The sequence below is a fragment of the Gymnogyps californianus genome, chromosome 1 (assembly GCF_018139145.2).
Source record: "Gymnogyps californianus isolate 813 chromosome 1, ASM1813914v2, whole genome shotgun sequence".
Classification (NCBI taxonomy): domain Eukaryota; kingdom Metazoa; phylum Chordata; class Aves; order Accipitriformes; family Cathartidae; genus Gymnogyps; species Gymnogyps californianus.
The window spans coordinates 204,828,500-204,851,365 of record NC_059471.1 but is presented as its reverse complement, the minus strand read 5'-3'; the positions used below and the strand labels follow the sequence as shown (position 1 = coordinate 204,851,365).

Below are 22,866 nucleotides of genomic sequence, written 5' to 3'. Positions count from 1 at the left end.
CTGAACAAAAGCTAGTCCTAAATGCAGATGTTTTCTGACTGTTATTTAAGACTCCATTGACACAGAACAAACGTTATCTCTCAGTCACCTGTATTGGCTTTTCTGCCTTTGGAGTCTTTCAAAAGAATTTCTTCTTTTGCAAATGTATCTTTGCAAATGTATATTCAGAATGTATATTCAAATGTCTATGATTAACAAATTCTAGGTGATAGCTCCCTCCATTCCCTTCCATGTACTAACACCAGCTTTTGGGTAGCTACATGTTAAATGAGCTCGAACAGTTGACTTCTGTTAAACTAATAGTCTTTTTGCAAGTCAGTTTTAACCTGGATTCATTTTCTGGTGTGGTTTGCCATGCAGCCCACCAATGCTCGTACAAATACCATCTCTCCCCCCGGTGGGAGGGGACAGGCGGTGATGCAGAAGAGGAAAAGGGACTGGTCTTCTTCCAGTGCTGGCGTGCACCTAGCTGAGGTATTCATGAAATGCTGCCTTTGAAAATAATAGACAGAGACCTGCATGAGTTGGCATGAGTTTTTGGTGTGTTTTGTTTCTTTTCTATATACATATTACAGATGGAGAGGAACTTCTATAAATATTAAAGAATGGGATCTTCACTGAAATCCACTGAAGATTAGCTGGTAACAAGACTACATATGCTTTAGGAGGGTGCATGGAAATTTAGGAAATTTATCACAGCTATTAATGCTCTGTGAACTAAGACAGATTCAGCAGGACAGATTCCCAAGGCTTCACAATCATCTCAAATAGCAACTTTTAAAACTACCTGAAAATTTGGCACTATCTGTACGTAACATTTACTTAAAATACAGTTTTCCTCTCTTTGGAATATTCCTAACAAGTAAGTTTAGTCTTTAAACAAAAATAGGGAAGCTGCATTTACATAATTCTTTTAAAAATAGAGTCACATCCTCATTTAAGTCCATTCTGTCAGGATCGATTCAATATTAGGTATCACACTTATCATGCCAAATAATAAAGTGCTTTCTAACTTGAGTTATGAGTACCTATTATATCAGTTTACGTTCAATTAATTATGTTGTGCAAGTTCTAATTTGAAAATGAAACTCTTTACCAATGTTCGGTGGCTCATATCACCAAGAAATTAAATGTATCAGTTATCACTGAAGAGGCATTCAGATAGACTTAAAAGAGAATATGTTGTGAATCATTTCAGTAATGCTTTAGAAAAAAGTATTATGCTTACTAAAAACTTTTTGCGAAGTTCTGCAAAGGACTACTAAGTTCAGATGCTGCAGAGAGGCTGGTAGGCAGCCTTTAGTAGCTATTTTCCTTTGCTTGCAACATCTCTGACGCTATACATCTTTCCAGGATTTTGCCAGTGATAAATTCTCACCAACAGACATAGAGAGTTGGCATTAAACCCCCCTCTGCCTGCAGTAACAGGTGGCTGCTGGGAGTCAGGAGAAGAGAGGGAGGTCAAGGAAACAAGCCAGCAGCTGTCACAGCTGTTGATATAATACATTTTGCAAATTCAGCTCTCCTTGACTAAGTATTTCAAAGCAATGGTGTGGCACTAGGAGCCATGAACAGGAACGGAGATTTCAAGAGCCTTTTCAAGCAGGGACAGGATAAGATTCAAGTAGTAAAGGTGATAGAATAAAAATGCGTAATGATTGGAGAAATGAAACAGGTTTTAAAATTTGTGACAGGAAGAGATATGTTGTGAAATCACTGAAGCATGACTACAAATCAGAAACAAATTGGTTCTAAGAAAACAGGGATTTATACCTAGGTCCATACTCAAAAATAAAAGTAGGTCAGACCTCTGGCATGAACACTGTCCTGTGCTCATCCAAAATGTTAAGCCATTAGCATGTTCCTTCAGAAGGATTTGATTTTTCTGCAACACTGCCATAATATTTATAAACACTTTCATTATTAGGCTGCTAACTGTTTATAAGCATGATGATTTTTTCAGCTGACTATTTAATCACACCACTTTGGCATCATAATAAATTTTTCCAAGTTCCTGATGCCATGGTAGTGCTATTTTACAACATGGTAATATGACAAATATGGTCCAACACTGGATTTTGAAGCCAATTCGTGATTACTAAGGACAGTCTAAATTATATATCAGCAGGGAGAAGACAGCTAATTAATGACATTTCAAAACCCTCAGAGCTGGGACCCTGGGTTTGCTAAATGTCATAAATAGATTGTTTCTCAAGGAGTGTTACCTATGCTCAATATTACAACTAAAAATGAGTTAAAAAATTGGGAAAAATATTCTAGTGGTATGACTTCATTTTTGCACAGGACATAAAACAAAGTATCTCTTCTCAAGGCAGTTAATGAAGTATAGTACATTCAAATAGGATTCAAAGTAGCAGAGAGGCAATTTAGCATCCCTGTCAGGATTCCCCAGCTGGAGCTGACTGTGAGGGAAATGACTGAAATTCTCCTTTATCTGTAAAACCTCTAAATTAGTTTTATATGTGTTTATGACTTTCAGTCACCACATCAGCAATATCTACATTGCATTTGTGGAATTCTCATCTCAGTTAAGGATGTAAAATTAACCCTGTTAAAAGAATTGTCAGTGTCTGAAATGAAGAGAAGATGCCTGGCCAAAACCACTTCTGTTTTATGGCCCTCTTCCATGTAAGCTCTTCAAATAGCTCTAATCAGCCTCTCCCTCCACTCAGAAGACTGTTGAAAACATGAAAATTAATTTTGAACTACACAGGCTTTGAGCTTGCCTTTTAATTTTTCAGTTCTTTCCAAAACTCCCATTTTATGTACACCATTGCAGCTAGCTGCCCAGCATCAGCATGTGGGCATTGATTATATATCTTTCAATTTATTTTCTATACCCAGATGATCCCAAGTTAATGCAAATTGCACTATGTTGTTTCTTACAGTAATTTTATGACCAAACTATCCCCCAATGAAATTAATTCTGTCCCCTTCATCATGACTCAATTCGTTACATACACTTTCCTGAGACTGGCAGGTGCTTGCTCCAGGCTGCATTTAAGTCTGTAGGATGCATTGTTCACAAGCGATGTTTTACAACCAAATTAACATTTGTCAACAGCGACAAGAAAAAACGGAACACAGCTAATAAAATAAGAGAAGAAAAATGAACCTTGCCTCTATTTCATTGTCGGAAATAAAAAGAGAATGATGCCAGTTTAACAACACAGTTCTATTTCCTTGCCTTTCCAGTATTTTATAGATACTTTAAATAACTTGGATGCACACCGGATCAAGAGACTTTCCCTTGCAAACTATTGCAATAACCTTTGGTTAGCATCTATTGTTTAAAACATTGGGATGTTCCTGAGGTGCTCTTCTATGGGCCTATCACCTTGTTTAAGAGCCTCTCTGCCGAACACCAAACTTTCAAAGCACACCAACATCTCTGCAGCTGACGCAGCCTTGATTCATAGCCTGCAGTCCCAGCCCTGGCAGAGGAGCCAGCCTTCACTTACCAGTTCTCTGGGACCATATGGCTCGCAGAAAGTGACGGCGTTGCCGTGCATTATCACACCGCACTGGTCTCCAACCTCGCAGTTACTGCATTCAGACCTGCAGGAAGAAGACCCCATGTTCAAAATGGAAATCAGAAACCGTACGTTTGAGACCGCATCGGGCTTGTAAACCATAAAATAAGACCGTTATGTCTTGGCACTCAGACAAACTGGACTGTTTTGTTATCATGGTGCTGAAAGTAAAGGTTGAGCAACTGTATGTATGATGTACTAGAGCTGCCTCTCAAGAAAGGCCCTTGCGAATGAGTACTTGCTCTTTGCAAACTGTCCCTTCTCCAAAAAGGAGTGTCCCTGCTCGTCGACTGCAAAACATCACACCGTGGGAAACCAAGTTGAACTCTTAGATGTATAATCTACCCTGAAGTTACTCTTCTTCCAAAATCCTTACTGCACGTTTCATATACCATGTGTAAACCCACCATTGCGGAGTTACTGTACAGAACAGCTCAGGAGAAGGGGTTAGGATCAGCCCCCCTCCAGCCCGCAGGGTTATTTACCCCAAAGAGCAGACTTGAAGCTGCACACCCTACCCGAAACTGGGCAGCAAGAGGCTCCTACAGCCCAGCTGCTGTAACATGGGTCTTGCTGCTGCTTTCTATTTGTATTTGTCCTATCCCATATTCCTAGTAACAGAGAGTAGCCACTCTGTTCACCTTTTAGGGGAAAAAGTATGAAGAAAATCTCAGAGAGGCTGGTAAGTGCTGCTGAGCCAACTAATTGCACCTCTCCTGATATTTCTTAAATTAATATGAAGGACTTTGTGGGCAGCCTGACTGCAGAGCAGAGGGAAAGGACTCTCTCCCTCACCTTTGAGGATCAGGGTATTGGCTCTTGGCATGAGAAGCAGATTTTCAAAAAATTTTGGAGATGCTCCCAGCCCCTGACAAACTGCGATGGGGCTGACCAACATTGCCTTTCGGCATCCAAAGCTCAGCTTTAACATCAAACCTACAGGCAACCATTTGCTCCCAGAGGAACTCCGTTGTAAGCAAGGGTGAACTCACTCCAAACCTTCTTATTGCTTGCTGATTTTTGTCTGTACTTTGATAACTGGTATTTTTTGAGTTTTAAGTGCAATGGACTTATATAAGGGGTGTTCAGGCAGTTTTTTCTTTGGCTTCTCTCACACAGAGTACCTCAGACTTGGCCACCCTTTCTGATGTATAGTGTCACCAAAATACACGTTCCCATATACACAGCCCAGATGTAGTTTAGTAGCATGCAAACGTTTGGTTTTCTTCTGTCTTTTCATTCTCCAGCTGACTTCTGGATGGCAGATCTTACAGGAAATCGGATGGAAAGGAAGAAATCCCAAGGAGACAGGGACTTGCTGTCAACACATATGATAGAACTTTCAATGATTGTAGTTGATCGTAGATAATCAATACATACTTTCAATGTATAGTTGAATCCTATACAAATTTCCTTGGGTTTTTTCCACCTCTTTTCCTAATTTATGTTGCTTGTTTGTCTTTCCATTAGTAAGTGTTGTGTTAAACCTCTGCAAGTCTTTCTGTAAACTGATTGGAGCAGGATTTTTCTATTCCTGAGTATCTGAAAACCATCAGCCCACCATGGTCCTGGACAGGACAAATGAAATCTCCAGCTGCGTTGCAAAGAAGAGGCTGGTAGCATTGTCAGCTACCCTGCGGCCTGGGACAGCTTTTCCCTGCAGGGGCCATGCATCCAAAAGGTCTGAGCAAGGGAGGACAGTCTGCTGCGAACCCAGGTAGTGATTAGAAATAATGTTTAAATGAATTTTTAAAGTACGTGTTTAACTAAATGGAGCTACCTCCTGCTCTGCTCCCGCAGCAGGTGGGGCTCCTCGCCACTCCCCTGGCTTCCCAGGGCAGCAAAGTGTGGGTAACTTTTGGCAGAATGGGTTAACTCTGGGCAGCGTACAATACCCTGCACAATACCCTGCAGGTCTGTGAGTGCTAAGCTCTGCTGAGCAATAGATGTTAGGTTTTCAGATGCATATATGTGGTGAATAATTGATTGCACTTGTTATTTTGAGTCTCTGCCGTTGGTCCTGGGTGAATTCAGCACAGGACTGGCTTTCTTATGCCCAAGTCCATTACGGAAGTCAAAGATGAATGCCTTGTTCCCACTTTCCAAATCTCTCCCTTATTATGAGGTTTTATTAAAGGTCAGTTTCAGCTCCACTTCCCAAAACAAAGTCAAACGTAAAAAATCCTTGAGTTTTTTTTTCCTGTATGAGCATGTCAATAGAGTCATTCAGCAATTCACACTGTTAGCATTTAGGATTTTGAATTTAAGCAGCAAAATTAAATCCTCTGAGAAAGTAATGTAGTTCCTGTCAACTTCAATGAGTTAATATTTACTTATAGAAGCCACAGTCAGTCCATAATTTTATTTCTCAATATAAGGCAAGAAAAGAGCGTGTGAGTGAATCAAATTGTACTTTAAGAGAAAGTACAGAAACAGAGTTCACGGAGGACGTGTTTTGTCGCTATCTAAATTTCGCTTGATCCCTAAACTCTGATCACTGAAGAACAGAGGGACAGAAACTAGAAGAATACCTGGAATTCTGTAGGATTCTGGCTGTTTATGAGCATTATTTTCATTATCTGCCCCTACATCTTGGAGTTTTATAGCAGAGCATCTGCCTGAACTCCCGATATGTGCAGGGGGACAGAGATATGGCAGGAAAACTTTGCCTATGAATACTATGAAGGGACCACTTAGTCCCTTGTGAAAAGTCAGGCTACATAATCCAAGGCATATCTTAATTTTGTAATTCTCATATTTCAGTGAATACAAAGTGATTCAGCTGTTCATCTATTCTACTTCTGTAATGTGGTCTATGAAATACTGTCTGGAAATCCAGAAACACTGTCCTTCTAATGAAGCTGTTTCATCATCACTCATCTTTTCGAGGATGACTCCTCTCATAAGAAATGGGATGACTGTTGGTAATCCTGATTCAAACCTTTGTGCTTTTTGAAATGCATTACCTCTGACAATAAATTGCTCACTAGCTTGACAGGAATGCATAAAGAGTAAGATAATTGATCTGCTGTTCCTCAGATCATCGTCATAGTATTACGTGTTTAGAAATGATCCAATTTGCTCCTCTCCTGGTGCAAACAGGAAGGTTAATTTCTTTTCCATTTATACAAACAGGAGACAGTATTAATTGCCCTGGCCGGGTGCAGCTTTTTACATTATCTTTCTCACTTGCCTGATCTAAAATCTTAACACGTTAAAATCACTTCAGCTTTCTCTTCACAGCTGGTACTCACTGCCACTGTTGAAGTGTGTCACATTCATCTGGATGTCTTCTCTGTAGACCTGCCATCGTTCTCATCTCTGGCTTAGAGAGTCCCACCTCTCTGCTATTGTTCTGCACTTTGCTGAAGGGGAAACATCTGCTGTTTCCTCATCCCTATTTGCCATCTCGTTTCCCTCTACAGTACCTGAGTTTGTGGACATTATATTGACTGATGTCTTTTGTGATGTCTGGACTATAAAGAAGATAAACACGTCAAGCTGCCAAGAGATTTTTAAACATAAATCTTTCTGAAGTTTAATCCCACAGTTTTAGTGCAATTTGGAAACCACTTTAGGACTTCTCTCCTGTCACAAAGCTTTCCTCCACCTCTTTGCCACTGGAAATATCACTGTACCTCTTCATTTCTCATATGCCATGAAGAAGTGATGGAACCTGTTTCTTATTGATTGATTTTACATGCTCAGCTTTTCTTCATGTCATCTTTGAAGAGTATGTCTTCCGTAAGTGATTGCTGTTTGGAGTGCTGATAGGCTTTGAGATGAAACATGGCATCAAGTTGGGAAGGAGAGTTTAGCCAGCAACAAACTTCTGTACAGAGTCTTTCTTTTTTAAATGTACTGAATCTCCTGTTGTCTACAGTCCTACTGTTAAAACTAAGTGTTTTATACAGAAACATAAATACCAGCATCTCTTCTTTACTAATTTATGCATCTTCTTTCCCCCCCCCTTTTTGTCTCAACATTAAATCATTTATCATAAGATTAAACGGAATATTTTTTCTAGAGTTGTTCTTGTTTGGTCTGTTTTAGTTCTTATACAGCACCTTTTTTAATACTCTCCTCTGCAATTTTCTGAGGTTACATGGAAGCAAGATGGTCACAGAAACAGGTGCTCAATGACCTAGACAGTCTTCCAGATACCATCCCTATTGGACCTCTTCTCATCCAGCCATTCTCTGGCCCTTCCCTGGCAAGTAGTACATGGTGCAGATTCCCTTTCCCTACAGAGGAAATCAATTACTTCCATGGTTCCTGAGCTTTCTGAACTAACACACTCCTGCCAGTTTTCAGCAAGTCTCATGGACTACTAATCATGTGTACTATTAGATTTTTCATTGAAAAATGCACTAAACATTACTGTCTAATTAGTTCCGCAAGTCAGCTGTGAACAGCTTAGCATGGCCATTGGTGCTACATTTACCATGGAGTGGGAGTCACTTACCTACCTTAACTTCCACAGCTAATACATGTTAGACATAAAATACATTGGACATTTATGAATGTGTGAAGCATATTTGTTTCACAAGCCAAAGAGATCTTTGTAAAGTTGGTGGCAAATGAGACCCAAGAAATGAGGAAATCTTTGCTTAAAGTAAGCAGGCTTGTGCCTAAAGGTTGGGAACTCTGGAAATAATCATATTCTGATACGATTGCACGCTGCAAGAAAAGAATATAAAAATCAGTTGGACACACAACACAAGAAAATCCTCATGGTGGTTGAGGCCCAAGAAAATGAGATGAAACATGCTCCCATTCCTGCATTCCCAGCACAGAAATCCTCCCTGCTTCCTTCTCCTTATGTGTCCTCTCCTGCTGCCTCCTCCTCTCCTTGTCCTTTCCCACTTTACCAGTTTCTCCTGTTTTCTTTCAATCACCAAACTGTCATTTAGGTCAGGAACCCATTCCCAGATGCTGTGATTTTTCTGTTTACAAAGAGCCCCATTCCAGCCTTCCCTTTCTGCTCCCCTTGCAGCTCCAGAAACACTCGTAGCCACTTCTTCCCGGCTCCTGAGCCTCCAAAGAAACAGATGGTTGCTGGGTAGGATGTGTCTTAATGCATTCGAAAGAGCAGAAATCCATAAAAAACACGCAGCCACTCTTGAAATCATACAGTGCCCTTGTGCAAAATAGTTATTTGATGTGAGGCCTCTCCCAGCGATGGAGTGACACACAGGCTCTGCTGGGACTCATAAAATTAGACACACACAGAAGCTATAAAATGCTTTGCTTGTGCACTTGGACTGTACGTCTCTGCCAGAGCTGCACATGCCAGAAAGGGGATCAGGAGTGGGACAATATTAATCACATCCAAGCCAGTGTTACGTAGGATTTGGGAAGAAAAGATCATAGGAAAATACAAACACTTCTCTTTTCATCTTTACACAAATAACGGTTTCAGAAATTATTAGAGTGGCTTAGTCTAACTGGCCCCTGGTGACACGGCACTGCTGGAGTATCGGTGCATACGAGGCAGCTGCTACCACACACTCCGAGCACAGCAGACCAGGGACCGAGCAGGCCTGGAAATACTGCTTTAGCAGTTACCACAATTGTTTGTGGTAAAGATGGGATTTTAGCAGCTGCCAGGGGAAAAAATGCAATTTTAGGGTGGATGGCATAAACTGTTAATAATCCCTGATTCAACTCCCACTAGACAATCAAATGAGAATGAGCTTTCTGCCACTAAGTGGGTCTTCACTGGAGGCAGAGCTACTGTAGAAATCCTTTATGCAGAAAAGCTCATGACACCTCATTACAGTTTTTATTTGTGCTCCACTTCTATTTAGCATTGCTGAAGATACTGGCTTTCTGCTGTTATTACAGGAAAATTTGTCTCAGGATTACAGTGAGTTTTGGGACTCTCTCTCCCAGCACACACCTCTCTGCACTGACCCACCAACCAAGGTGGGTTATTCCAGGGGGACCAAATCCAAATCTCAAGGACAAAAGGAGCAGGAGACTGGGGGTCTTTTAGTCTGAAATTTCTCTGTTGAGACTTCTGTAAAGCAAGGATGAATTTAAAGATAAGAGAGCAAAGGATAAATAAACTACGGAGCCTCCCAACAGACAGGCCCTCTGTGAGTTATGAGATATCTGCAGGGAAATAATGCCTCCTCTCATTTCTTTCCACTCAAGTCCATTTAACACACTGCTACTAAAGCTATCTACCTTGGCAGCTATTCTGTAACCCATTAAGAGTCCTTGAACTATTCATTCCCATAAAGAAAGAGAGTTCTTTTATATTATAGTATTCCAGGTCCCTAATGCATCTGTCCAGAAAAACTTTTAAAGAGATGGTACAAAAGGAACAAAAGGAAGAAAAATAGTAGGCACATACTAAAAAGTATTACAATAAGTGTGAGCAAAAGAAAAATATCCATAAAATTTCATAAACCACAACCTTTTTACATAAGATGGTGAAACTGTGAAAGACCTGCACAGATGGAAAACTGTGACAGGCCTTAATAAAAAGAAAAATGAAGTCAGATTTCACAGAACATATGTATTTCTAACTAACAAATGCAGGTAACTGCTAAAATGTCCATCAAGAATTTATTTGAACAAGATAAATTAACCCAGTAAAATATTTCTGTGTCTTGTACAAATTAAATCAATAAAATTAGTTATATTTATGAAATGGGATTGGAAGGAATAGAAAACTCAGTAACAATCTCATATAAAAAAAAGGAGACTCCAACCTTCAAAACTTCATGTTAAGATTGATAAATGTGTTTATCTGGGTATAGTATGACTAGTAGATATATTCACTATACAGAATAGAATCAGTTTTGTACTACAAGAGACCTATAACTTGCTCTTTTGTGACATATGTACATATATCATGTGAAATGGTACTCTATCACTGTGATCATCGTGGTGGTAAAACTATTAATATTTAAGAATGAGAGGTCTGGCTAAGAGTTATATTTGCTAAAAGAACATTCCTTTTGACTAAAAGCTAACAGTCTGCGATTGTTCCCAACTCCCCACTTCTGAGCTAACACTGGGTGTGCCACTGCTATAGGCTCCACCAACAGCCATCTCTCCACATTGTCCTGTTATTTACTGTTGGAGTCCTTAGAACTGTGGCAGTGACTTAAAGAGTCCATCCTTCCCAGGGATGGATACTTGGCTTTATTAACATTGAAATTATTGTTTTTCCTCACCTCTTTCCTTGTTTTCTGAAACAGTGTGTGGGTTGAGTCTCTGCAATCACTTGGCAGAGAATGGGGGAGCAGAGGGGGAGATGCTGTCCAAGTGCTCCCTCACTATGATCGTAGTTAATAAAGCTTCTGCCTGACCTGTCCTAAATTGTGCTTGCCTTAGTAGGCACGTGGAGTCCCGAGATTCTCTAACAGCATCTACCGGTTAAAGAATGATAATAACCTGGGCTTGCTGTTTCAGATGTAGACTGTGATAATATGAATGACCCTACTCAGGAATCACATTGAACAAAAAATCCTCTAGCAGTTGGGGGTTGCTGTATAGAGCTGGGAGGGGAAAGGGTTTTCCTTCCTATACAATACAAAAGTTTTTAAAAAGTTTGCCTTCCACAAAAAAAGAAAAAAATCAACCTTAAACATTTTCAGCAGCTGAAAATCAGATGCAGGTATTTAATTCCAGTTAATTTTTTCTTTTGAATTATTTGGAAACATCTGATTTCAGTTTAGAAGGAGTTTTTACTGTAGTTATCTTCACCAGAAATATGTACAATGTGAACATGAAATTAAAAAAAAAAATTGAAAAAAACAAGTTTAATTATTGAAATTCATCACCTTTTCCATGAAAAGCTATGATTTCAAGAAATCAATATCTTCATACAAAAACATTCACTAAGCTCAGCTCTACTCCTTTCTATTTTTGGATTAATTCAAAATTTGAAGTCAATGAGAATTTGTCACTCACTTCAATGGGCTTAGAATTTCTCAGTCACTCATTAATCAATTAATTAATAAACTAATATATTTAGGTCCCAATGGAGCAAAGACACACATAAGCTTACACCAATGCGAGCGGAGGTATCTAGGAATTAATGTAATACAAATACTTCACTATAATATCCAAAATGTTTTAATTTGCTCAAATGCGTATGAAGGAAAGCAGAAGTCTTAAACTCACCACATGGTAGGATTCAATTCTTGCTGATGGTAAGAGTCAAAGTCATCTCGTAGGATAATGCTGTCACTGTGCATTTCAGCTACAAAGAAAAAAAAGCACTATATGAAAAATCCAGTGTAATCATCCAGTGCTTTCTAAGTGTTGCCTTACCTAGAGCTAAAGTAATGCATTGTAAAATGAGGAAATCGGCTTTTTAAAGTATGTTAGTTACAAAAACAGGGTTTTCTCAGTTACAGGTTTTTTCGCTTATGCTGGATCACAGTAGCACCCAAAATCAAGTGTCCCAATCTATCACCAAAGTGCTATGAAAAGATGCAGTCATCAAGTACATACTAAATGTTCTAAGAACTTCTGTTCCAAATTGTTTATTGTTCTGAATGTTCAGAAAAAAACCCCTCTGAATCCAGATTTTGGAAACACTGGCACAAGGAGGGACGAGATGTCCTAGTGAGTGTACTACACTCCTAATAGTCAGGGGGTTCATTCTTATAACTCATAAGCAAAAATCCATGAGCTCATTGGAATTTCTCTGCTGCTATCAGTGGAGCTGGCAGTAAAGGTCAGCTCACTAAAGGAATATAAACTGTGAGTTATGTTATGCAAATGTTTCTAACTATTGGTCTGCAAGCTTTGGACTCCAATTTTCCCCCAGATTTACTGTATCATTTATGTAAGATGACAAAAAAAAAACCCAAATCCCAAAACTATGGCACCTGTATTTGTATTAGACGGACGCTTCTCTACAAATATTTCCCTTAAATGAAAGAAGTAACTGTCACCTGCTATTCAAACTGAGCAAGTATGCCAGAATCTGTCCTGGACTAATCAAATTGCAACACACAGGTTGGTGGGTCCAGGGCTGGAGCTCTGCTGTGTGCTCTGTGCCCTGCTTGGAGAGCAGGAGAAACCATGCCCTGCTCCTGGGTGCACCTTGGAGGTGCACTGGGACAAAACCTTCCTCCCAGTGACCCAGCACTGGTGCGATGGTGCTGTGCCACACTGGGGGTTACGGGTCATCAAATAGTTTGAGTTGAAAGGGACCTTAAAGATCACCTAGTTCCAACCCTCCTGCCATGGGCAGGGACACCTTCCGCTAGACCAGGTTGCTCAAAGTCCCATCCAACCTGGCCTTGAGCACTTCCAGGGATGGGGCATCCAGAACTTCTCTGGGCAACCTGTTCCAGTGCCTCATCACCCTCATAGTGAAGAATTTCTTCCTTATATCTAGTCTAAGTCTACCTTCTTTCATTTTAAAGCCATTACCCCTTGTCCTGTGACTACATGCCCTTGTAAAAAGTCCCTCTCCAGCTTTCTTGTAGGCCCCCTTTAGGTACTGGAAGGCTGCTATAAGGTCTCCCCGGAGCCTTCTCTTCTCCAGGCTGAACCCCAACTCTCTCAGCCTGTCTTCATAGGAGAGGTGCTCCAGCCCTGGTCCTCATGAAGACAGATGCTCTAATACATAGCTAGGAACAAACTGCAGCATGATATACTCGCACTGCAAGTGTTCAAAGGCAATAAATAAACAGCAATAAAAATCACAATGAAAAAACAACTAATCAGAATTAGACATAATTCAATTCATTTTATATGAGTCGCATTTTTATTTGAATTCCCCAGAGCTAGTTTCTTATGACCTTACAGATTGCTTATTGTAATAAAGTTAGTGATTCTGAGTTTTAATAAGAAGAATGACAAATCACCTACCTAGGTGAGGATGTAAGGGAGCTTCTGTTGGGGCTGCGGAGAACAAAGACACACAATGCATGAATATCTTCTATGATCAGGGCTAAACTGCAGCATTACAAATCGATTCAGCATAAAACAAATTGTACAGTATATGTTCTCTTAAGTCAACTATCCCGACAGTTTAATTATGAAAAATGTCACACACACCAGAAGTTATAAAAATATAATAGGAAAGAAAAAATAAATATTCTCTAATTAAAATAAGCATCAATAATAAATGAAAGACAGAAATGGTTGTACAGCAAGGTAAGAAAGATCACTTCTAGTCTAGGATTATGAGATATTATTAGAAATAATTTGGATTAAGATTCAGTAATTCAATGTTTGTCAAAGAGAGTGGGAATTAGGCTGAACAAAAGAAATAGTCTATGTGAGGCAAAAATGCCACACTTTGACCATTTAAACTGCACTGGCCAACATTTTACTGGGTATATTGTTGGGAGAAAAAATCCTAGTATCCCTAGGGCAACAAGTAACAGATTGACTCCACTGAATCAAACAGTTATTTTAAAGCACATTTTTACATACATTGCTGAATCAATTCCCCAGTAGGTCTTTGTCTTCCAAGAAACAGTAGAATATTGTAATGACACACTGCATGGGGGGCACGTGTGTGAAATGACAAAACTTTATTAAGTAGTCTTCTCCTAACACTTTGCAACAGGAGTCTCAGTGTAACATTACACAAATGAAAACAGAATGTATCTGAAAGGGCACAGCTACATAAAAAATATGGAGAAGTCTAGAAGGTGGCTACATAGTGTGCTAGATACTCCATGGTAGCTACTACATCCATAGCCTTGCCTGATCTTAAATCCAAAGTAAGTTACACCTCTTTCACAGAGGCAAAGAGGGTGCATAGAAGCAAACTCCTGGGGAGCAGCTACCTCTTCTGCCTCTCAGTACCTCGTCCATGCAGCTATATTTCTAGCTGTATTGTGTACTTTGGTAAATAGAACACCAAAAAAAGGGAAATTTTGAAGCCAGGATTCTTTTGATGATTCTCTGTTTCTTGTTGGGCACTAACCTAAATTGTATCAGTACTCCTGATTTCTTCAGCATATTTGCAAAAAATTACTGAAGTACTGCAATTTCTGTCATAACATCTGACAAATTAAAAATAGATTAAAAATAAAGATAAAAATGAATGCCGCAATCTGTGTAGAGCCCTCACACATAGTCATCTGAGTAGAAAGTCCAACACAAATCTCAAGAATTTTGTTTTTCCCTTCCTACTTTCTCCTTGAACACTGGGTTTGCATGGAGGCATGACATTCTGTAATGAAATCACAACATTTCATGGGGAAGCTGGTGATTAAGAAGACTGAGCAAGAAACAACTGAGGTATCTGCAGACCAGAAAAGGATAGCAAGCGGTCTGGATTTAGCTTAGACAGAAACCTTTCATTTAACTGACTTACAACTGGGAAGACCAACAGGTTTTACTCCATCCCGTAACCTTATATATATATAGACAACACTGAAAACAACCACAGAACCACTGAAAGCTTTACTGCAGTGAAGAACAAAGGCATTCTTAAGAGTCTGGTGCTGAATAGAAATCGCAGACATGTAGAAATATGAAATCTTCTTTTCTTTATGTGGCTAACTTGCTCCATTTTTTATACAAGAAACTTATCCATGCTATCTTGTCTTCCCCAGCAGAAATGCCAAAAATTACTCTAGCAATGGCCAAGACCTCTCATGATGGTACAAAATCTGGAGCAATACAACTCCAATTGCACAATTAAGCTTGGCACTGCCTCTGGGATAACGCTGGACTGCACTGGTGGATACTACACAGGAAAAGACTGCATTTGTCCCTTGCAGTGCCAGGCATTGTTTTTCTCCATGGAAGCATGTATAAATTTATCTAGAAAACATTTAAAAACTATTTGCACAGAAGAAATGGGTTAAACTGGATTAACTGAATTATTTCCCAGATTGAGCAATGCAAGCTGTTCTGGATTTTGCCTGTAAGAAAAGAAGTACATTATGGCATGGGATTTGAAATACTCCTGATGTTGTAAGAGGTTAAGCTTAAAATAAGACCTCTGTCTCTGATGCTCTGTATTACCCCTTTTCATTAGTTCCAGATCATTGCTACAGGATGATCCATTGCGAACACAGGTGTGGCTGAGAGCCACTCCACTGGTGCTCATCTATGAGGAGGCTGGTCGTGTCAGGCCACATCATGGGCAGACTCATTAGTTGGCCAAGCAAATTGCATTAGCCTTTGAGAGTAACTCAATTGAAAGAGACCTTCCTCTCACAGGAGAGCAGTTCAGACCTCAAAATGAAAACAAAAGACTAGATTGTCATTTATCCCATGTCGTTTGGCACCAGTCTTTGGAAGAGGCTTTCTGTGGAAGGCAGTCCAGCTCAGGATACACACAATCATTAATGATACTTTCTGAAGTTATTATGCAAAATTTCAGCAGTCAGCCAAAAGGCACAGGTATAGCACAAACTTGGAATCTTTACATTTGCAAACTCCTTTGACTTGAGCATTTTTTTTTAATATAAGGAGCTGTTTATGGGATTAAAGAATACAAAATTGGGATCTGAGAATTTTTCCTAAAACAGCTCTTCAATTATATGCATAGTATATTGCAAAACAAAACCGCTTACCAATAGACTGAAATGAAGGAAATTGTGCAGATGCATACTAGTGCTACTGATCACTCATTTAAAAAACTAAAGGTGGAATTAAGCAAACACTTAATGTTGGACAAAAGGTTGTTCTTGCAAACAAAGACTTTATGTTGAGGAGGGATGATGTTTCCTAAATCTTTACAGGATCTGAGAAGCCCAAGCATTCTTGCCTCAGGTATTCCTTCATCTGATTTGTAATTCAAATTCCAGAGCTGAGTATGACAAAAGACTGTGAAGGTACCATTTAATGAGTGAGAAACCAGACTTTAATCTCCCTATGAATAATTTCTGTATTCCATTTTATATTTCATTGCAAAACAGCACTGTCCTGATCTTCAAGTGTTGTAGTTAAGGTCCACAAAATAATAGAAATTCAGAACATCACACAAAAACAATTGTAATAGTTTTAAAATATTTTCAGATCTGCCTTTTTTATCAATTGATAGAACTAGTTATTTTAAAACAATATGGATTGTACAGTAGGCCATACACTGTGGCTGAAGTGAAATGGCATTTCCTCGCATAACATGACAAAGCTAAAAAAAATTATATGGTGCAGAGTAGCTCTACAGTGCAAAGATATAAAACATTTACAATTTAAAAAGAATTATGCAATACTTCAGACTGAGAGGGGGGAAAAATGGCCATCTTAGTTCATATTTTAAACCTTGATTCACTTTCTTAGATGTTCCTTAGGCACACGTTTGGGTGGTTTTAAATTTAGAATCAGTATTTGTGTGGCTCCAAAATGCATCTTCACTTGCACGAGAATGTTGTACCTTTTTAAAAAAGTAAAGTAAATGAATTTATTATTTGATTTTTAACTAGCACCCTGGGTATATACAGAGCTTTACAAGAGACAAATTGTACTAAGCAAAGAATGGAAACGGAGCTCAACAGAGTTCACAAGCTAAGAGGCATGAGCAAATACAATATGAGAAAATGTAAGGAAATGTAGGATGCATGCCTCGTAAGACAAGGCAATCCCTTTGGTAAGGAAAAGCACAGAAGAAAGTCCACAATACAAAGTGATTCAGAGAGAGAAAGGCCACAGTCAAACTGGAAGCGTGAGAAACTTGAGGAAAGTAATGGGGAATTCAAAAGTCAATGGGGTCATTGTGGGGCTCTGTGTCAATGGGATGAGGGAGAATGAAGGCATCTTTTGGAGTAAAAGGTTAAAATTTTCTGTGGATGAAGTAAGGCTACTGAAAGGTTAAGCCAATAGAAAAATATGCCCTGTTTTGTTTAAACTGGAAGGGAGGGAAATAAGAGAGAAGTGGGAAGGGAATGTCGTCTTCAGATAGAGGAGCTGGAACATGAGGAAGGAAGAAAGATTTGGTGATGGTCCTGATGTCAGTGGAAAATTAAGAACCAAAATCATTAAACATGGTAATGGTTAAATGTTAAGCAAAATTAGTCTCCATTCAGATAAAAAGAGCTAGCACAATGCAAATTAAACACATGTTCCAGCAACATCAGTTTGTACTACTGACACCTATATTCCATAGATCTGTGGGGTCAAGCCTGTGTACAGGGGTAGGTAGGGAATACAGCATAAGAAAATATTGTTAAAATTCACTGGAAAATACTTTTTTTTCTTTTTTTTCAGAACCCTGAACTTTTTTTTTTAAATATAAAGGAAAAGTGAATTACAGAAAGACAAATGTTCAAATGCTCCCAGACAAACACCATGCTCAGAGTTCAACAGCCAGCAGCCATTATCTATTGAGCATCAATTCATCACAAATGAGATGTGGAGAGAGGTATATTCTATTTTGCAGATTATGAAAAAGTCTAATCTCCTTGTCATTAGCAGCCAGATGAAGATGAAAAAGGAAATTAATGCTTTTATTTAGACTCCTGCCAATACTTTCTCTCTGCTGGTAAACAAAGTTGCTATTGAATGATAGAGGCTGAACATCCCCCTAGAGAGAATCAGCGTGTTGCCCGAGGGCTGCATTATTCGCGCTGACACATAAGCCAAGGAACAATATATCAGCTCTAAACTCCAGTCTTCTGCTCTGTAAAATACTGCTCTGGTCAAGCCTGAGAGCCTGCAATCTGTTTTGCGTTTGTTTTTCAGTGTTCTTAAATTTTACAAGGCACAAAACACACCTAAAAGGTCTTCCACAAACATTCAGGCAAAAGCTATCAAATGAAAGAGAGTCTGGACCAGTCTCAGGATTTACTTTCATATGGAGACATCTGTCAGACTGTAGAGTGGTTTCTTAAGAAAGGAATCCCAATCCTATAATTTGTGGCATTGAGTATGAGATTGTATATAATTCTGGGAACTATGCTGAAAGGAATGATTTTGCACTAGGAGGGAACAACATCCTTCATCTTTTCCATCTCTTAGGTTTTACTGTTCTGAGATTCTTCTCTGGTCAGTCAGAACTAAATTACACACTCACAAGTCTCCCAGTATTGTCCTTATTCCAAAGAACAGTGCTACTGGTCCAAAGTTACACAGTGTACAGGGGAAATGGCCTCCTTAACCCTTCAGCACTACTTGGTGCGGTAAAGGCAGGCGGGGCTGTGTCACGCAAGTGCCGGCTGCATCCACCCCTGCACCGCGAGCTGTTCCTCCCAGCAGCATCACTGCTTTCATACAGACCTAAACTCTTTTGAGTTCTACAGTGCAATGCAGCCAGGTCTGATGTTTTGCCAACTCCATTTTAATTATGCTGCTGTTTGTTAATGTATGATTTTTGTTCTACTCAAGCCAGGAATAAATATGAATCAATCTGCACAATAATAAGTTTACCTTATTTTCCATTTGTTTTGCTATTAGATCAGCAAGTTAAAGATATTGTTAATTAAAGATATTATTAATGGCAAGAATATCATCAGTCATTAACATCCTTATTCATCCTTAAAAGTATTTATGACATCTATCTTTTCTGTCTTGGTTTATAGTTTTTGTTTTCTTGCCTATTTGTGCTGGATTAACTCTTTTGTCTGATAATTTTTATGTCTCCTTTCTTCAATATCCAATAAAATTCTTATAAATTTTAAAGCTTACATCAGTTCTCAAAGATCTCTCCAGCTTCCTAAAATATTTATTATATGCTGAACACACAGCTTTTCAAGAGATTATTTTACTTTCTTTGGTGTCTTTCCCTATGGCATCATTCCTTATTCCATTCACATTGTACATAGGGCTGCTTGTTTGGCATTGCCATCCCTTAACACTACCCTTTATTATCGCCTAATTCTCTTCAAAATAAGAACTTAACTTTCCTTTCATGGCACAAATCCCATTAACTCTACCAGGATTTACTAATGCACATCTGAGGGTGGACAGCCACAGTGAACATGATTTCTGAGATTCCTTGCTACTTTAACGCCTTCATGTATATCCTTTGTACTAGTTATTATGAAGTCTGATATCATCTCCAGTGAACACACTTATTAAAAAGATATCCTGTAATAAATCTATGAAGTTTCCCTGTGGTTTTACTTTCTTTACTTAATGTGTCACATCATTCATTACAGCATTTCAGTATAGTAATGTTTAGGGCCAGAAACAGACCATAAAACCTCATTTATGTCAATCTACCTTGCTGTTTTGCATATACCTTAATGTGATATTTGCATCTAAATAAATTCACTAATTCTTTCTGAAAGAATCCTTTGTTTACATTAATAGTATTGATGAAACTGTGATTGTCTTCATGGAATAAAAGAAACGAGGTTTGCTTCAAAGAAAGCATCTTTTATTTTAATAGGAAAATTAATCCTAATAGTATAAGAGTTATAATAGTACGCACTGGTTAGGGGGACTAATGCAATGCACATTGTCTGCTGAAGAAATAAGAACAAAAGGGCAGAGGAGAGCCTGGTGCTGGAATAGATAGGAGGAAGGGCAATGGGCAATGGGATGGTTGACTCTCTGAGTCAAGAAAACTGTGACTGAGCTAGGAAACTAAGGGGAGAGGAGCCTTGGTGAGGATAAAAATGTGGGAGAAGGACTACGAGAACCTCTGAGAAGCCTGCACATTGGTATGGCAGGGAAATTTGATGACTGATTACATGGCTGTCTTTCTTACATTGTCAACTGCTCATAGAACAGTACTTCTGGGTGATCCTTGACTAAGTCAAACCTGATGTTTGCAGGGTTACCACAGTGACATCACATATTTTGGAGAAGACAAATCCAGGAAGTCTCTGAAATATATAAAGTGTATAAAGCAAAGAGAATTGCTGGGAAAATTACGGGAAACGCAAAAGTCATGAGGGTGCAGGAGACTATGACAAGGTGGGGAAGCTGGAGGCCCTTTCAGGGAAGCAATGCAGGACGTAGCTATCAGTGGCTGGGTGGGAAGAGGAGGCAAAGGGACTGTCACAGCTAAGCAGCCAGTGAAGGCCCAGGGATGGCACATCTCAGCATCTTTTATTCTCTACACAGAACCGAATCACAAATCTCATTTTCTCCTTGTTCTGCAGGGTCCCTGTGAACTCAGGGACAGCATGCAGTACCATAATGACTTATTGTTCTAATCAATATAAGTATTGCTAAAATGTTGTTTTGAGGTTAGGTTATGCTCCAAAATTGGAGAAATGTAAAGCAGAGAAGGGTGAAAGAATTATAATTTCTGCTGTCAGCTTTCCTGCTAAAATCTCCTGGTACAGCATGTCTGAAAAAAGGACTGTCAAAGCCTGTATGGATGGATTTCTACTCACTAGCCTCTGCTTATCAAGGTATTTTCTTCTAGCAGGGAGAAATCTTGTTGCTTTGCCCATGTTCTCCTTGACCATGCTGCCAGTTCTGACACTGATAGTCATATATTTCCTTTCAGCTTGCTTGCACGTAGCTTTCATCGTGCTGATCGCTGCCAGCTCTCTGGCTGTCTGTCACTCTGCCATCAATGTGTCTTTTACTTCCTTCTCTTTTCATTACCTGTTCTTGCCACCACAGACTGCCTTTTGCTGTGGTGCGCTCACTATGCTTTGGAGAATTTCATCTGCTTATGAGGCTTTTAATCATTTTATGCTGATGACTCTGCATATTAATTTTTCCACTCTTGATGTGTCCATCCAGCCAGTAGCCCGTGTGAGATATTCTCACCATCCTCCTTAGCACATCCCAAATGGTGATCCTGCCAACACTTCTATTCCCAAATCCCCTTATACTAGTCACCAAAACACTACTCTTCCACACCTACGTTACGGGGGTACAATTTATCTCCTGTTCTGAATACCAAATGCATTTTGGCAATTTCTCCAGATGTTTTTTCCTTCCACACAGTAAAAATACCGACACGCGCCTGGCCCAATCACCTTCCGTCCAGATCATTCCAACCCTCCCTTCTGATTGCCAGCACCGGTGTTACATTTCTCTAATTCATTCAAAATATAACTAACCTCCTAGCGTGTTAGCTAACATCTTCAGTCACCTCTCTGAATCCCCCTTCCTACTTCCCATTGAAATATTAAAATACTGAAAACTCAAATACTGAAATTGAAAATTGAAATACTTTTCCTGCATTATCACGGAGGTACTATTCATATCTTAAATGAATAACTCAATATATGCTCCTGAAATAATGTTCAACAGCTTCTTATTGCAAAAGCCATTGCAATATATTGCATATTCCCAAACTCATAGGAAAAAAATCCTATAGCTCTAATGCCCCCAAAAGATGTATTTTGGGAGATTTTCTCTTGTTTGTTGATATGAAAATGCATTTCTAATTTTGAAATGTTTGTTTTAGACTGGTTGGCCCATATTTCACTGTCTCTTTTCACATGGAGATATCACTGGAATTTTGCAGAGAAAACTGGATCAGCACAGAAATTCTTTTCTCTGCTGTACCAAAAATGATGGATACTTTCTCTACTTCCCACTGCTTTAATGAAGCAGGTTCAAAGCTCTGTACTGTTTGTAGACAACAGCTGACAACAAGACATTTATTTTTAGGTTATTCATCAAAAGGATATACATGATAAGCTGTGCAAACAATTAGATTTTTAAGGTTTGTGTAAGTCAAACATTTTGTTTAGCTATAAAAATGATCAAATGTTGTAGGTGATGGGCAAAAATTTGATGGCCTACTTTCACAAAATGGGAAGGCAGGTTCTTCACAAAGATACGTGTGAGCTGGATGGTAAACAAAGCTTTTGCTGCAGGCATATTGCATTTTTTGCTTACAGTTAATACAGTGAGAGTTAAAACTCAGCTTGTGGTTTTGACAAAAAACAAATGTTGGTCGTTACAGGCTGATTTCAGGTAAGTGTATAACACAATAAGATTTACTTAACTTTTGTATATTCCCCAACGTTTAGCAGAGGACAGAGGGGTTTTCCGGATAACTAATGGCAAGTATGAAGCCAAAGAAACTATCAGTCTTAAGAATATAAATAAGATTATGATACTAAGTTTTCTATGAAATAGCTTTCATGATGAGTAACATTGACATGCAAGTACAATGGAAAACCACATTTGCCAGATATTTTTAACATGATGGTGGCTCTTACCTCCCTGTTCACACAGCTGTTGTGCTAAGGCATCCTTGAATATAACTTGGCCCCTATGAGTAGCTGTAGCCCTGTGAACATAAAAAAGACAACAATAAATAATGTAGTATGCTTATTTATATATGCATATGTATATCTATATGCATGACTAATCAAATCAGAAGTCCTATTCTGCTTTCTTCCTGTGTTCTTCTTTCTGCACTCTTTTAAATTCATAGAATAATTTGTAGGGATTGTTTCTGTGCATAGCAAAAGAAAAGTTCCTAAACTGAAATGGCTAGGTTGGTAAT

General features: G+C 39.0%; 1 protein-coding gene across 1 annotated transcript in view; it reads right to left on the bottom strand.

The window, feature by feature from the left end:
• Positions 1–22,866, bottom strand: part of RELN (reelin) — a 297,658-nt gene that overhangs the window by 153,932 nt on the left and 120,860 nt on the right. The window contains exons 4-7 of the mRNA XM_050915640.1: positions 22,577–22,647; positions 13,401–13,433; positions 11,697–11,775; positions 3,483–3,579 (exon numbers count right to left, since the gene is read on the bottom strand). Of these exons, the coding sequence (XP_050771597.1) occupies positions 3,483–3,579; positions 11,697–11,775; positions 13,401–13,433; positions 22,577–22,647 (280 nt within the window). The remainder of the gene's footprint in view (positions 1–3,482; positions 3,580–11,696; positions 11,776–13,400; positions 13,434–22,576; positions 22,648–22,866) is intronic.